Source organism: Giraffa tippelskirchi, chromosome 1 (assembly GCF_054371585.1).
Source record: "Giraffa tippelskirchi isolate mGirTip1 chromosome 1, T2T-mGirTip1v1.2.pri, whole genome shotgun sequence".
NCBI classification, from domain to species: Eukaryota; Metazoa; Chordata; class Mammalia; order Artiodactyla; family Giraffidae; genus Giraffa; species Giraffa tippelskirchi.
The window spans coordinates 21,211,421-21,227,599 of record NC_137275.1 but is presented as its reverse complement, the minus strand read 5'-3'; the positions used below and the strand labels follow the sequence as shown (position 1 = coordinate 21,227,599).

Genomic DNA, 16,179 nt, shown 5'->3' with positions numbered 1-16,179 from the left:
CAGACCAATTACCAGTAATGAAATTGAATCAGTAATAAACTAACTCTCAGCAAACAAAGTCCAGGAGCAGATAGCTTAACAGGTGAATTCTACCAAACATTTGGAGAAGAGTTAACTCCTATCCCTTTCAAAACTTCAAAAAATTAAAGCAGAAGTAATGCTTCCAAACTCATTCTGCAAAGCGAACATCACCCAGATAACAAAACTGGACAAAAATATACACAAAAAAGAAAATTATAGATCAATATCCTCAAAAATCCTCATCAAAATGTTAGCAAACTGAATTCAACAGTACATTAAAAGGATCATACACCATGGTCAAGTGAGATTTATCCTAGAGATACAAGGATGGCTCAGTATTCACTAATCAATCAAAGTGGCTTAATATTCACTAATCAAATTCCATTCATGAATGAAAATGATATGATCATTTCAACAGATGTGGTAAAAAGCCTTTGACAGTATTCAATATCCATTTCTGATAAAGACTCTCAACAAAGTGGGTATAAAGGAAACATACCTCAAAATAATAAAGGCTATATATGACAAACCCACAGCTGTCATCATACTTAACAGTAGAAAGTTTAAAGCATTTTATCTAAGGTCAAGAATAAGAGAAGGTTGCCCACACTTGCCACTTTTGTTCAACATAGTATTGGAAATCCTAGTCATAGCAATTAAAGAAGAAAAAGAAATAAAAAGAATACAAATTGGAGAGGAAGAAGTAAAACCACCACTCTTTGCAGGTGATATGATACTGTACATGATAAAAACTAAGTGTTAGTCAGTCACTCAGTTGTGTCCAACTCTTTGCAACTCCATGGACTGTAGTCTTTCAGGCCTCTGTGCATGGAATTCTCTAGGCAAGAAAACTGGAGTGGGTTGCCATTTCCTTCTCCAGGGGAGTCTTCCCAACCCAGGGATCGAACCTGGGTCTTCTGCATTACAGGCAGATACTTTACTGTTTGAGCCACCAAAGAAGCATTGCAGGTGGATTCTTTATAATCTGAGCCACCAGGGAAGCCCCAATAAATCCTCAGACACAATCAAAAAATTATGAGAACTCATCATAAGAATTAGTAAAGCTGCAGTATACAAAATTAGTATACAGAAACCTGTTGCTTTTCCATATGCTAACAATGAACTATTTGAAAGGGAAACTGAGAAAACAATCCTGTTTGTAACTGCATCAGTTCAGTTCAGTCCAATCGCTCAGTCGTGTCTGACTCTTTGCGACCCCATGAATTGCAGCACGCCAGGCCTCTCTGTCCATCACCAACTCCCGGAGTCTACCCAAACCCATGTCCATCGAGTCGGTGATGCCATCCATCCATCTCATCCTCTGTCGTCCCCTTCTCCTCCTGCCTCCAATCCTACCCAGCATTAGGGTCTTTTCCAATGAGTCAACCCTTCGCATGAGGTGGCCAAAGTATTGGAGTTTCAGCTTCAACATCAGTCCTTCCAATGAACACCCCGGATTGATCTCTTTAGGATGGATTAATTGGATCTCCTTGCAATCCAAGGGACTCTCAAGAGTGTTCTCCAACACCACATTCAAAAGCATCAATTCTGCGGCACTCAGCTTTCTTCACCATCCAACTCTCACATCCATACATGACCATGGGAAAAACCATAGCCTTGACTAGACGGACTTCTGTTGGCAAAGTAATGTCTCTGCTTTTAAATATGCTATCTAGGTTGGCCATAACCTTCCTTCCAAGGAGTATGCATCTTTTAATTTCATGGCTGCAATCCCCATCAGCAGTGATTTTTGAGCCCAAAAAAATAAAGTCTGACACTGTTTCCACTGTTTCCCCATCTATTTCCCATGAAGTGATGGGACCAGATGCCATGATCTTAGTTTTCTGAACGTTGAGCTTTAAGTCAACTTTTTCACTCGCCTCTTTCACTTTCATCAGAGGCTCTTTAGTTCTTCTTCACTTTCTGCCATAGGGGTGGTGTCATCTGCATATCTGAGTTTACTGATATTTCTCCTGGCAATCTTGATTCCAGCTTGTGTTTCTTCCAGCCCAGCAGTTCTCATGATGGACTCTGCATATACGTTAAATAAGCAGGGTGACAATATACAGCCTTGACGTACTCCTTTTCCTATTTGGAACAAGTCTGTTGTTCCATGTCCAGTTCTAACTGTTGCTTCCTGACCTGCATACAGGTTTCTCAAGAGGCAGGTCAGGTGGTCTGGTATTCCCATCTCTTTCAGAATTTTCCACAGTTTATTATGATCCACACAGTCAAAGGCTTTGGCGTAATCAATAAAGCAGAAATAGATGTTTTTCTGAAACTCTCTTGCTTTTTCGATAATCCAGCGGATTGGCAATTTGATCTCTGGTCCCTCTGCCTTTTCTAAAACCAGCTTGAACATCTGGAAGTTCACGGTTCACGTATTGCTGAAGCCTGGTTTGGAGAATTTTGAGCATTCCTTTACTAGCATGTGAGATGAGTGCAATTGTGCGGTAGTCCAAGCATTCTTTGGCATTGCCTTTCTTTGGGATTGGAACGAAAACTGACCTTTTCCAGTCCTGTGGCCACTGCTGAGTTTTCCAGATTTGCTGGCGTATCGAGTGCAGCACTTTCACAGCATCACCTTTGAGGATTTGAAATAGCTCAACTGGAATTCCATCACCTCCGCTAGCTTTGTTTGTAGTGATGCTTTCTAAGGCCCACTTGACTTCACATTCCAGGATGTCTGGCTCTAGGTGAGTGATCACACCATCGTGATTATCTGGGTCATGAAGATCTTTTTTGTACAGTTCTTCTATGTATCCTTGCCACCTCTTCTTAATATCTTCTGCTTCTGTTAGGTCCATACCATTTCTGTCCTTTATCGAGCCCGTCTTTGCATGAAATGTTCCTTTGGTATCTCTAATTTTCTTGAAGAGATCTCTAGTCTTTCCCAATCTGTTGTTTTCCTCTATTTCTTTGCATTGATCACTGAGGAAGGCATTCTTATCTCTCCTTGCTATTCTTTGGAACTCTGCATTCAGATGGGAATCTCTTTCCCTTTCTCCTTTGCTTTTCACTTCTCTTCTCTTCCCAGCTATTTGTAAGGCCTCCTCAGACAGCCATTTTGCTTTTTTGCATTTCTTTTCCCTGGGTATTGTCTTGATCCCTGTCTCCTGTACAATGTCACGAACCTCTGTCCATAGTTCATCAGGCACTCTGTCTATCAGATCTAGTCCCTTAAATCTGTTTGTCACTTCTACTGAATACTGCATCAAAGAGAACAGAATACTTAAGAATGAATTTAACTAATGAGTTAGATTACCTGTACTTGGAAAACCATGAGACACCGATGAAGGAAACTAAAGACAACGCAAACAGATGGAAAGATACACAGTGCTCATTGATTGGAGGAATTAATATTGTTAAAATGACTCTACTACCCAAGACAATCTACAGATTCAATGCAATCCCTATTAAAATACCAGTGGGATTTTTCTTTTTTTTTTTTGGGGGGGATTTTTCATAGAACTAGCACAAATTCTAAAATTTTATGGAAACACAAGAGACCTCAAAATATCCAAAGCAATCTTAATATAGGAAGAACTGGATTTAAAATTATACTGCGAGGCTATGGTAATCACAATAATATAGTGTTGGCACAAAAGCAGACACACATCAATAGAACAGAAGAGTGAGCCCAGAAATGAACCCAGACTTTAGTGGGCAATTAATCTATGACAAAGAAGACAAGAATGTACAATGGGAAAAAGACAGCCTATTCAATAAATGCTTTTGGGAAAAATGGTCAGCTATGTGCAAAAAGGTCAAACTGGACTACTTTCTTATACTATGTACAAAAATAAATTCAAAATGGATTAGAGACTTAAATGCAAGACTTGAAACTATGAAACTTCTAGAAGAAAGCATAGCCTGTAGGTTCTTGTACATTGGTCTGGAAAATATATTTTTGGATATATCTCCCCAGGCAAGAAAAACAAAAACAGACAAATGGGACTACATCACATTGAAAGGCTTTTGCATAGCAAAAGAAACTATCAACAAAACAAAAAGGCCACTTACTGAATGGGAGATGATATTTACAGATGATACATTTGAGAAGGGGTTAATACCCAAAATATACAAAGAACTCATACAATTCTACATCAGAAAGACCCAAACAAACTGATCAAAGAAATGACAGATAATCAGAATAGACATTTTTCCACAGAAGAAACATAGACGGCTGGCAGATGCATGAAAAGTTGCTCAGTGTCACTAGTTGTCAGGGAAATGCAAATGAAAATCACAAGGTGACACCTCACAAATTTCAGAATGGCTGTTATGAAAAAGACTACAAATAACAAATATTGATGAGGTTGTTGAGAAAAGGGAACCTTCATGCACTGTTGAAGAACATGTAAATTGCTGCAGCCACTGTGGAAAAGAGTATGGAGACGCCTCAAGAATTTAAAACTAGAGCTACCATATGATCCAGCAATTCTGCTCCAAAGAAAATGAAAATATTAATTCAAAAAGACATAGGCACCCCTATGTTCATTGCATTATTATTTATACTAGCCAAGATGTGGAAACACCTACTTGCCATCAACAGATGAATGAATAAAGAAGATGTGGTTACAATAGAATATTGCTCAGCCATAAAAAAGAATGAAATCTTGCCATTTCTGCCACCATGGATGGACCTAGAGGGCATTATGCTAAATGAAATAAATCAGACAGACAAAGACAAATACTCCATGGTCTCACTTATATGTAGAGTCTAGAAAATCAAAACAAATGAACAGATATATTTAACAAAACATACGTAGAGTCATAGATACAGAGAACAAACAGGTGATTGCCGAAAGGGAATGAACTGGAGGGAGGAGAGAAATAGGTGAGGGATATTAAGAGATACAGACTTCCAGGTGCACAGAAGTGAGTGAGTCACGGGTATGAAATGTACAGTGTGGGGAATAGAGTCAATAAGTATGGAAAATCTTTGTATGGTGAGGTATTTGTTAACTAGATATCATGGTTATTATTTGATAGGAATATGAAATCTCTATGCTGTGTAACTAGAACTAACAGTGTTGTAGGTCGATGTACTTTAAAAAAACAAACAGACTCTTAGAAAAAGAGATCAGATTTGTGGTCACCAGAGATTGAGGAGGGTGGAGGGAGGGGGAATTAAATTAAGGCAGGTGCAAGGGTACAGACTTGTAATTATAAGATGAATAAGTACTAGGGATATAATGTACAACATGACAAATATAATTAACGATGCTTTATGTCATAGCTCAGTTGGTAAAGAATCCGCCTGCAATGCAGGAGACCCTGGTTCGATTCCTGGGTCGGGAAGATACCCTGGAGAAGGGATAGGCTACCCACTCCAGTATTCTTGGGCTTCCCTGGTGGCTCAGCTGGTAAAGAATCCGCCTGCAATGTGGGAGACCTGGGTTTGATCCCTGGATTGGGAAGATCCCCTGGAGAAGGTAAAGGCTACCCACTCCAGTATTCTAGCCTGGAGAATTCCATGGACTGACTACTTTCCAGTAGTCATGTATGGATGTGAGAGTTCGACTATAAAGAAAGCTGAGCGCTGAAGAATTGATGCTTTTGAACTGTGGTGTTGGAGAATACTCTTGACAGTCCCTTGGACTGCAAGGAGATCCAACCAGTCCATCCTAAAGGAGATCAATCCTGGGTGTTCATTGGAAGGACTGATGTTGAAACTGAAACTCCAATACTTTGGCTACCTGATGCGAAGAGCTGACTCATTTGAAAAGACCGTGATGCCGGGAAGGATTGAGGGCAGGAGGAGAAGGGGACAACAGAGGATGAGATGGTTGGATGGTATCACTGACTCAATGGACATAGGTTTGGGTAGACTCCAGCAGTTGGTGATGGACAGGGAGGCCTGGTGTGCTGCGGTTCATGGGGTTGCAAAGAGTTGGACACAACTGAGCAACTGAACTGAATTGACTACAGTCCATGGGGTTGCAAAGAGTCAGACATGACTGAGTGACTTTTCACTCACTTATGTCATATATGAAAGTTGTTGAGAGTAAATCCTAAGAGATCTCATCCCAAGGGAAAAAAATATTTATTTTTCTATTTCTTTAATTTGGTATCTGTATGAGATAGATGTGAACTAAACTTATTGCAGTAATCATTTCATGATGTATATAAATCAAATCATTATACTGTACACCTTGAACTTATATAGTGCTGTGTGTCAATTATATCTCAATAAAAAAGAAAAAATTAATGTGAAATAAATATTTTCTTTAGTCAAAAAAAAGCCAAGATAATTTGTTGTTAGCCGGCCTGTTAAAAAAATATTTATTTTATTTATTTGGCTGTGCCAGGTCTTAATTGCGGCACATGGGCATGTAAACGCAACAAGTTGTGGCATGTGAACACCTAAGTTGAAGCATGTGGGATCTAGTTCCCTGACCAGGGATCAAATCTGGACTCCCTGCAATGGGAGCATGGTGTCTCAGCCACTGGACCACCAGGGAAGTCCCTTAGCAGGCCTTTCCTACAAGAATTGTTAAAGTTTTTGAGGTAGAAGAAAAATCATGTATCAGTAAGAAACTTGGATCTACACAAAAGAATGAAAATCACCAGAAATGCAAATGAGTGAATGAATATGTGAATGAATAAAAGTATTTTGTTTCTGTTTCTTTAAAGATAAGTTATTTAAAGATGATTAACCATTTAAAGTAGAGAGATGACTTGTGATTCCACCAGTTAGAACATGGTTATGGTTAAGTGGGGAAGCAACTTCAACTTTCTACTTGATCTTGTCATTTGTTACAATACGAAGGAGGCTGAGCATCAAAGAATTGATGTCTTCGAACTGTGGTGCTGGAGAAGACTCTTGAGAGTCCTGAACTGCAAGGAGATTAAACCAGTCAATCCTAAAGGAAATCTACCCTGAATATTCACTGGAAGGACTGATGCTGAAGCTCCAGTACTCTGGCCACCTGATGCGAAGAGCTGACTCATTGGAAAAGACCCTGATGCTGGGCAAGATTGAAGGCAGGAGGAGAAGGGGATGACCGAGGATGAGATGGTTGGATGGCATCTCCGACTCAATGGACATGAGTTTGAGCAAACTCCAGGAGATAATGAAGGACAGAGAAGCCTGGCATGCTGCAGTCCATGGGGTCACAAAGAGTCAGACATGGTTTAGCGACTGAACAACAACACATTAGTGTCAATGAGTGCAGAACTATCCAAATGATTCAGTGTGACTCTGGTAGGGTACACAACAATGCATGATTCACTCCATATGCAATGTTAATACTGCAGCTTTTTTTTTCAGTTGGGTTGGGTTTAATTCAATCACTGATGAGTTATATGTGATGAACCATGGTTCCTTATACCTGGCTGGTCAAGGTTCCACAGCACACCGTGGTATGGAGCAGAAAGAGGTGTAGGGGAAGGAACAAGAACTAATCAATGCAGCAACTTTTTAATGGTCTTTATTATATAAAATACTCTGTTGACCACAAGCAACTTATATTCTGCTGCTAGAAGAACCCCACAGTCTCACAGAGCTCAGCTATAAATTCTTCCCCTAAGCTCACTTTTAGTAATATATTTAAGAAAATTTATACTCAAGTCATCTCATTTTTTGTAAATCAAACTCAAAATCTGCATCTCTTTCCTATTAAATGTTCACTCCACTAGGTGGAGGCATTTGCTCAGTTTTGTGGTTCAGAGGAAAGGAGCCTGGGATACAGAGTATAGTGAGCAGGGGAACAAGTCAAGAAAGAGCCCTGGCAAGCCCTGATGCTTTGCATTGTCTGCACTTGGCAAATGGACCCATATTGCTACACAAGTTTCAGTATTTGCTTTTAGTGTTTAGCAAGGCAAAGTAGTCAGGTTTTCCACATTGATAGTAACTGAATTTTTTATTTTGTTTGAGTAGTTTGACCTTTAAATAGCCACTGTAGGTTGAATAGATTATTAACCATGAATTAAGTTTTCTCATTTTAATTCTGCTAGACAGTTCTTGCATTCAGCAGTGATGTATTAAGTGAGGGTCTGTAACTAAAATAAATGCTGTTTTCACAATATTATAGACATTTCCTGTTTAATTAAGATGATAATGTAAGGGATAATGTAAACTGCGTATATACTTATTGTTATGTAATACTTAGGGGTTTCCTAGGTGGCACTAGTGGTAAAGAACCTGCCTGTTAATAAGGAGATGTAAGAGACGTGGGTTTGGTTTCTGGCTCTGGAAGATCCCCTAGAGGAGGGCATGACAACCCACTCCAGTACTCTTGCTGGGAAAATTCCATGGACAGAAGAGCCTGGTGGGCTAGTGTCAATAGGGTCACACAGAGTCAGACACAACTGAAGCGACTTAGCATGCACGCACAGGCAAGTAATACTTAAGCCTTTGCATTAGTAACTTCAAGTAAAATATCACCTCTTCAATGGGGAGATGCTGTTCTTTTTTGAATATGCTATGCAAGTAACAGAAATGTGTGTGACAATTTTTAAAGTAACTGAAATATAAATGGTCCAGAGAATTGTGGGGAAATATTTTTTTTTTTCAGTTTGGAGCTTTTTGTGGTCATCTTGGGTTTCTACTTCTCTGTTTTTATTGGTGCTGACATTATATGGAAACAGTATCCCTCTACTCAAATAGGAAATTCATCTGTTCTTTGCTTTGTATTTGAAGTTATAATGCCCTGTGTCATCAGTTAATTGACTTCAAGGAAGTAAGTCTCTGGAGTATTGAATTTTCTGAAAGCAACCCAGTTTTCTTTTTTGTGCAATTGCTTTTTATAAAGTCTTTCTTGTATAAATACTATTGTCTCTTAGTTTTATTGTTTTAAGGATACTTTATTAATTATCTACAGCTCTTCTCATAAATTGATTAAAAACATAACAGACTTTTGTCTTCCAATCCCTTAGAGAAAATTTAGTGCGTGATGTTATTATTATTTTTTTCCCATCTTACATCTGTGGGAAAGGGATGACAAATCAGATGTTTATAAAATTATTGTTAGAAAGAATTCTAACTTTTCATGTCTAACATATCTTGTCTCATATTTAAATAACACATTTGCTTTTTCATTTGAAACAGTTATTCCGTATACATTGATAAAATGTCTCATTCATCCACAAACCTAACAATCAATCTTCTTTTCAGGATGAAGGTCTGGCCCGCCAGTTGGTGGAGCTAGGCTACCGAGGTACTGGAGAGGTGGTGAAAAGAGAAGATTTTGAAGCAAGGAAGGCAGCTATAGAGATTGCAAGGTTGGCTGAAAGAACTCAGAAAAAGTAAGTGTCCATGTTCCAAACTGATTTTATATTACACTGTAGAGTCTGTGAAAAAAATCCAGTTTTGTTGGCATTGTGGTAATTTAGAAGCACTGGTTGGAACCGGTAGAACTTGGAATATTCTAAGCATGTGTTGTGCAGATCAGGGATTGGAGGAACTGTGGTATGGTTGCAAGAAAGCCACAAGCAACTGTGAGCTACTAATTTAAAAAATATCGATACTGAAATATGGTCATCATACCAATAAAGTCCTATTAAAACACAATCTATATTATTGGCTTTACACAAAAACTACGAGTGGTTTTTGCCTTGGTATTTTTGAGGCCTGTAAATCTTTGGCTTCATTTACATTCTCATGTTTTTGTAAACACTGATTCACTGGATTCTATTAACAATCACTGGCTTTTGTTAATGTGACTCATACCTGGTTATATGAAATGTGAATTTAATAAAATACACTAAATGTATTAGGAAAGAGATGTACATCTAAAGTGAATAAACAAGTAAGACGATTTGAAAAAGACTTGACAAGTAATTATTTTCTTTTCAAAATTTAATGCTAAAGTTGTAAATGTTGGAGAAGATAATTACTTAGAAATTGGTATATTATTCTTGCTGTTGTTGTTGTTTAGTCATTAAGTCGTGCCTGACTCTTTCTGACCCCATAGACGTAGCCTGCCAGGTTCCCCTGTCCATAGAATTTCCCTACCTATGGCTGATTCTTGTTGATGTTTGACAGAAAACAACAAAATTCTGTCAAGCAATTATCCTTCAATTAAGAAACAAATAAATTAAAGAAAAGAATACTATATCTTCCTGACACAGGGATCGAACCCACATCTCTTGCATTGGCAGGCAAAGTTTTTACCACTGAGCCACCAGGGAAGCCCACATTATTCTTAGGTAACATTTAAAAAAAATACCCAGTAATTATGAGTAGAAGTCTCCCATGGATTTGCTATAAAAATAACATTTGGTAGTGGACTGTGACTCCGTTCTGGAAATGTGCAATTTTAATGGATCTTTCCATTAAAGTAATGGTTCTCGTAGTTCAGAACCATACAATATTGGAATTTAATATGCTGACATTCAGTAATACATTAGTGAATATATATTTCTATTGCTGCCATAACACATTGCTACAAACTGAGTGGCTGAACACGACACAAATGTGTTTATTCATCGTTCTGTAGGTCAGAAATCAGAGTATAGTGGCTTGGCTGGATTCTCGGCTCTCTATATCACAAAGATGAAATCCTCGTGTTGGCTGGACTGAGTACTTTTCTGGAGACGCTGAGAATGAGCCTGCTTCCACACTCATTTGGGCCTTTCCTGATAGCTCAGTTGGTAAAGAATATGCCTGCCACACTCATTTGGGCCTTCCCTGATAGCTCAGTTGGTAAAGAATATGCCTGCAATGCAGGAGACTCCTGTTTGAGTCCTGGGATGGGAAGATCTGTTGCAGAAGGTATAGGCTACCCACTCCAGTATTCTTGGGCTTCCCTTGTGGCTCAGCTGGTAAAGAATCCGCCTGCAATGCGGAAGACCTGGGTTTGATATCTAGGTTGGGAAGATCCCCTGGAGGAGGGAACGGCTGCCCATATATGGGACGGGCCCCATATGTTTCCCCTTGTCCCATGAGGGAGTTGCTTTGTTCCCTTCTCTACCCAGGTCCGTTGTAGTGTTATTGGCAGCAAGGCCAGCAGAGGCTGGACACCAAACATGTCCTGTGCCTATTTTGCTGAGGATCGGTTTGAAAATACGCATGAACATCCGCCTGCCCGCCAACTGGTACCAACTTGAAAACACGTGATTCTACTATGAGATTGTCTTGGTTAGCTTCTCTAATGTGTGGGCAAGCAGCCCCATGCAGATCACAGTCCTATTCTCCAACAATCACAGAGCAGTCATTTCAAGAATGGCTGGCACCTAAGAGTATGTCACTTGCTTAGAATAGTTTCATAGATAAAAGAGGCTGGTTAAAGATATTGGGAGAGAGTATTTTGCTGGAAGAAAGCACAAGGTTAAAAAAAAATTCTTTAGTTGTTCACTTCACAAATACTCATAGACAACCATGCTGCACTAGGTGTTACGCTAGATGTGGAGGCTATTATAGGAGACTGATTAGTCCCTGCCCTCCAGAAATTTGAGGGCTGGATAAAGAAAAGACAGTGATGTTGCTGGTGGGATTATACAATGGGAAATAGTTTGATGGTTCTTCAAACAGTTACCATATGACCCAGTAATTTTACTCTTAAGTGTATATTCAAGGGAATTGAACACTTAGGTCCACTTAAAAACTTACACACCAATGTTCATAGCAGCATTATTCATAGTAGCCAGAAAGGGGCAGAAACTCCAGGACTTCCCTGGTGGTTTAGTGGTTAAAACTCTTGAGCTTTCACCGCAGGGGGTATGGGTTCGATCCCTGGTCAGGGAACTAAGATCCCACATACTGTATGGCATGGACAAAAGAGGGGAAAAAGAAGAAAAAAAAAATGGGAAGCAATCCAAATGTCCATCAACTGATGAATGGATAAAAAAATGTGGTATACATAGATAACAATAGAATATTATTCAGCCATAAGTATTCTTCTCTGCTACAGCATGGATAAACTTTGAAAATATTAGGCTTAGCAAAGAAGGCAGATAAAAAGTTTATAAATTGTATAGTCCCGTTTATGTAAAGTGTCCACAACTGGTACGTCCATAGGGACAGAAGTAGATTTGTGGTTGTTGTTGTCAAGGCCTGGAAGGAAGAGTGAAAGAAGAGTGATTGCCAGTGAGTATGGGTTGTCTTTCTGGGGTGATAGAATGTTCTGGAATTAGATATTGGTGATGACTGCACCGCTTTGTAACTGTATTAAGAACCATTGAATTGTGTACCTTGGAAGTTTGAATTTTATGGTATGTGAATTATATCTCAATTTAGGAAGGCAGTTACAACCGAAGATAACATATGCTATCATAGGTCTTGCAGCAGCACCCTGAAGTACGACTAAGTCAAGATTTGAATGTTAATAGGGAAGGTTCATCTTAAGGCATGTCAGCTGAATTTACTTTTAAAGGGCAAGTAGGAGTCAGTGAGGAAGACAAGGGTATGAAGATGGACACACATTCAGTTTGCCTCAATTCATGATAAAGTTGCCTTCTTCACAAATCATCCTCTGTACCTCTTTGTCTTAATTTGTGCCTAGTCCCTTGCTAAGACTCCCCCTGCCCCCCCCCCCCAACCCAAGTTGTACCAGCTAGAGGTCACTCATTTCCACATTTACTGGATTGGTGGTGGTGGGTAGGCTCTGCATTCTCCTAGCTCCCCCAACCTTTGCTTCAAAGCCTTCTCTACTTCATTATCACATAAACATCATCTCTCATCCCCCATCCACTGAGATTCATGCCAGCTGGGTAGCTGCAAGGCAGAGACTTTTTGTAAAGAATTAGTTTAGCTGTTATTTACAGTGGTAGCTCCCCTCATAAGTTCTGGAGAATTTCTATTTGTAGTGACAAGTTCAGTTGATTTCCATGGGTGATAAAGAGATAGCCCTTGACTGTTTGCACACAGGTTGAATATTGGATTCTTGGGGTCTAGTTAGTAGTTAAATCTTGAGTCATCATACAGCCTGAACACTCTCCTGGATGAGCTTGTAAGATCATCAGCCTCTTAGCTTTGGGCTAGTTTATGTTTTTAGGAGATGAATTAGCTCTTCTTTGAACTGCTTCTGAGATAATGACCGTATTTTTACTGAAACACAGAATCTGATGGCATAAATAGTAGCCCTGGAGGAACTTAGAATTGTACTAGCTGGCTGTTGCCATCTTCTTGAGAGACTTTGTGATGGGCCTTTGGGAATTCCTGTAAAGGGAGATTAACAGGCCTCTCAGATGCCAAATATATAGGGATCCCTGTGATCTTTCTTGCTGAAATAGAGAGGATATCTGTGGTGATTTGGGCTTCCCAGGTGGCTCAGTGGTAAAGAATTCACCTGTCAATGCTGAAGATGCAGGAGACCCAGGTTCAATCCCTGGGTTGGGAAGATGCCTGGAGGAGGAAATGGAAACCCACTCCAGTATTCTTGCCTGGGGAATCCCATGGATAGAGGAGCCTGGTGGGCTACAGTCCATGGGGTTGCAAAGAGTTGGACATGACTGAGCATGCATGCATGCATAGTGATTTTGGAGAAGGCCCTATATTCTTTTATCCTGAAGTACATTGGGGACTAAATTTTAAAAGTTGGACAAGTCCCCAACCTTTCTTATTCCAACCAATTGTCAGCTTATCATCTGTCAGCTATTTCTGATTGGAGTATTATTCAATTTGTTTTTAAAAATAGGAGTTGGAAGTATCTATTAATTGATAGCATACTTTTTCTGAAGATGAAGTTGGATACAAGGTCAAAATTTGTTTTATGATTCACTTTATGATCAAAAGGGAATACCATATGCTAGTGAATTAAATGAATTTCTGTAAGTTGAGTGTTTTCTGCTAATTAACATCTGATTTCTGTAAAATGGTTTCACCTTTTTGCTTTGTTTCAAATAATTTATGTTTTTAAAGTCATTCTTGTACATTTAATAGCTCTTAAGCAAGAAATCTAGAGTTGTGGCTTGTCTGAGATTAGCTTCTCCAGGAAGCAGACAGTGGAGGTCAGAAGAGAGAAGGTTTGCTGGGGAAGTAACACCTGTGAAAGGGAAAGGGAGGAAGCAGGACTAAGCAGGGTCAGAATCTTCTTTTTTTTTTTTTTTTAATATTTATGAATTTATTTGGCTGTGCTGGGTCTTCATCGCCACATGTGGGATCTTCAGTCCTGGTTGCAGCACTCAGGATGTTTTTAGTTGTGGCGTACAAACTAGTTGCAACATGTGGGATTGAGTTCCCCAACCAGGCATCAAACTGGGGCCTCTGGCACTGGGAGCGCAGAGTCCCAGCCACTGGACCACCTGGGAAGACCCAGGGTCAGACTTTTCTTTTGCCAGTAAACAACTTAGTTTTATTTGCCCAAGGCCAGCTGTTGTAGGCATTGAGGCCCCAAGACTTCCAGAAGGGATGGGGGAGGCGGGTGAGCCATCCTGCCTCCCAGGTGCTGCCTGCTCCATCCTGCTTCCTGTAGGAGATGGGAGAGTAGATAAAGTGTACCCTTGCACCATCAAGTATCTCCTCAATTTTGTGTGTGTGGGTCACTTGCTCAGTCGTGTCCGACTCGGCGACCCCATGGACTGCAGCCCACCAGGCTCCTTTGTCCAAGGGATTCTCCAGGCAAGAGAACTGGAGGGTCAGACTCTTGATACCAAAGTTACAAAGACTCTCCCAGTACCTCAGAAAGCTCCAGAGTAAAGGCTGTTTGTTTAAGTTTGGGTGAAGCATTCAGGCCCTTAGTACCTCTTTTGTGTCCAGTCATTGCCTGAGGGTTGCCCTCCAAGTGTGATCTCAGCTTGAAACCGAGGCAGATCATGGAAGGGTTAACAGCTGGAGGCTGTCATTTCAGCATCTTCCCACAGCCAGGCAGTGAGGCCTTTTTCCAAGGGGTTTCTGAGTGCTGTGTCCCCATGCCTGCTACGGTTCACCCCACGTGACGTATGGATCCATTTTATATTTGCAGGGAGCAGCTCTTCCACGGCACCAAGGGCCTTTTTCCCAGAGAGGTCATTCACAAGAGGAGAGTTAGTGGGATGAGCTACAGTCCCCATCACTGCTGTCGGTTTGGGGGCCAGAGGTGGTTCTCATCATCTCCTTCTTCTACTGTTCATCCTGTATCCTCTGTCTTCAGCTGTCACCTCTGTTAGTCTCAACCATAAGATGATGGAGGCCATGGTGATTCTACTGTCCTCATGTTGAAGTTGCTGAATTTCTCATTCTAATTTAAAATTCTATTAGGAAGTACCAAGAGGTACTTGGGTGGGCCACTCAAGTTTGTTACTCGTTACTCTCTACCTCCATTCTGTAACAGCAGTCCCATCTCTCTTGCCTATCAGCAAGAGTAACTCTTCACAAGACAGTGTCTCTCCATCTTGTTTGCTGGTACCTGGGCACAAGAAACTTAAGAGTGCTCACATGGAAGTCAGAGGTTGTAGTTCAGTGATACATTTGCTGTTTTTTCCTGGTAAGAGTATTATTCTCAAAGACGGCGCCCTATCCTTGAACAATATTGCCTCTGAGCTGGAGATTCAGTTGTACCTCCTGTGGACTATTCTAACAGTTTTAGGCTGACAGCTTCTGATGGGGCACTAAGTGATTTGGCCAGAGGATCCCATGATTAGGAGCTCTCTCCCCCACCTTTTTTTGTTGTACAGTGGGTTTCCTGGTTGGAGTGCTGTGTTGTATTGGATTTCATGGCTGTGGATTAGGCATTTTGTAGGCACCCAGATAGTGATGCCAGCTAAGGTCAGGTAGGCAGCAAAAAGCACGTTCATATCTGGAACAGGTAGGTGTTCCCGTGGGGATAAATTGTTGTCCCTTCAGGGACAAAAAGGGGCCAGCATAGTCAAACTGTCAACAAGAGTACATTGTTCTCCTCAAGGACTAATGCCCTCCCAGAGACTCAACATTGATCTCTTTTGCTGGAAAATTGGACCTGGAGAAGTAGAGTAGCTAGATCCACCTTAGTGAGTGGGAGTCGGCTGTTGGGTCCTTGATCTGTTCTACTTTGTTGATGTGTCTGTCATGCTGGCGTTGAGAAGACTGCTGACAAGGCTGAGTGACATCAACTGGCCTTTTGTCTGTTTGGTTGTTTAGTGCATCATTTTTTATGGGTGTTATAAAAAATCTTCACACTTGTACTCATTACGCTATGTCCATCCATGTGACTCCACCTCAGATATTCTTTGTTTCTACCTTTTTTCTTCCCAGTTCCCTGCCCAGCCAGTTAGCTCATTCACCATTGCCTATGAGTCTTTTCTAATTTTTGGACA

At 40.5% G+C, this 16,179-nt stretch overlaps 1 protein-coding gene across 5 annotated transcripts in view; it reads left to right on the top strand.

The window, feature by feature from the left end:
• CFAP299 (cilia and flagella associated protein 299) overlaps positions 1-16,179 on the top strand; it is a 638,853-nt gene that overhangs the window by 5,994 nt on the left and 616,680 nt on the right. For all 5 annotated transcript variants that reach the window (XM_081583846.1, XM_081583821.1, XM_081583840.1 and 2 more), the window contains exon 2: positions 9,143-9,273. In XM_081583846.1, coding sequence (XP_081439972.1) covers positions 9,143-9,273 — 131 coding nt within the window. The remainder of the gene's footprint in view (positions 1-9,142; positions 9,274-16,179) is intronic.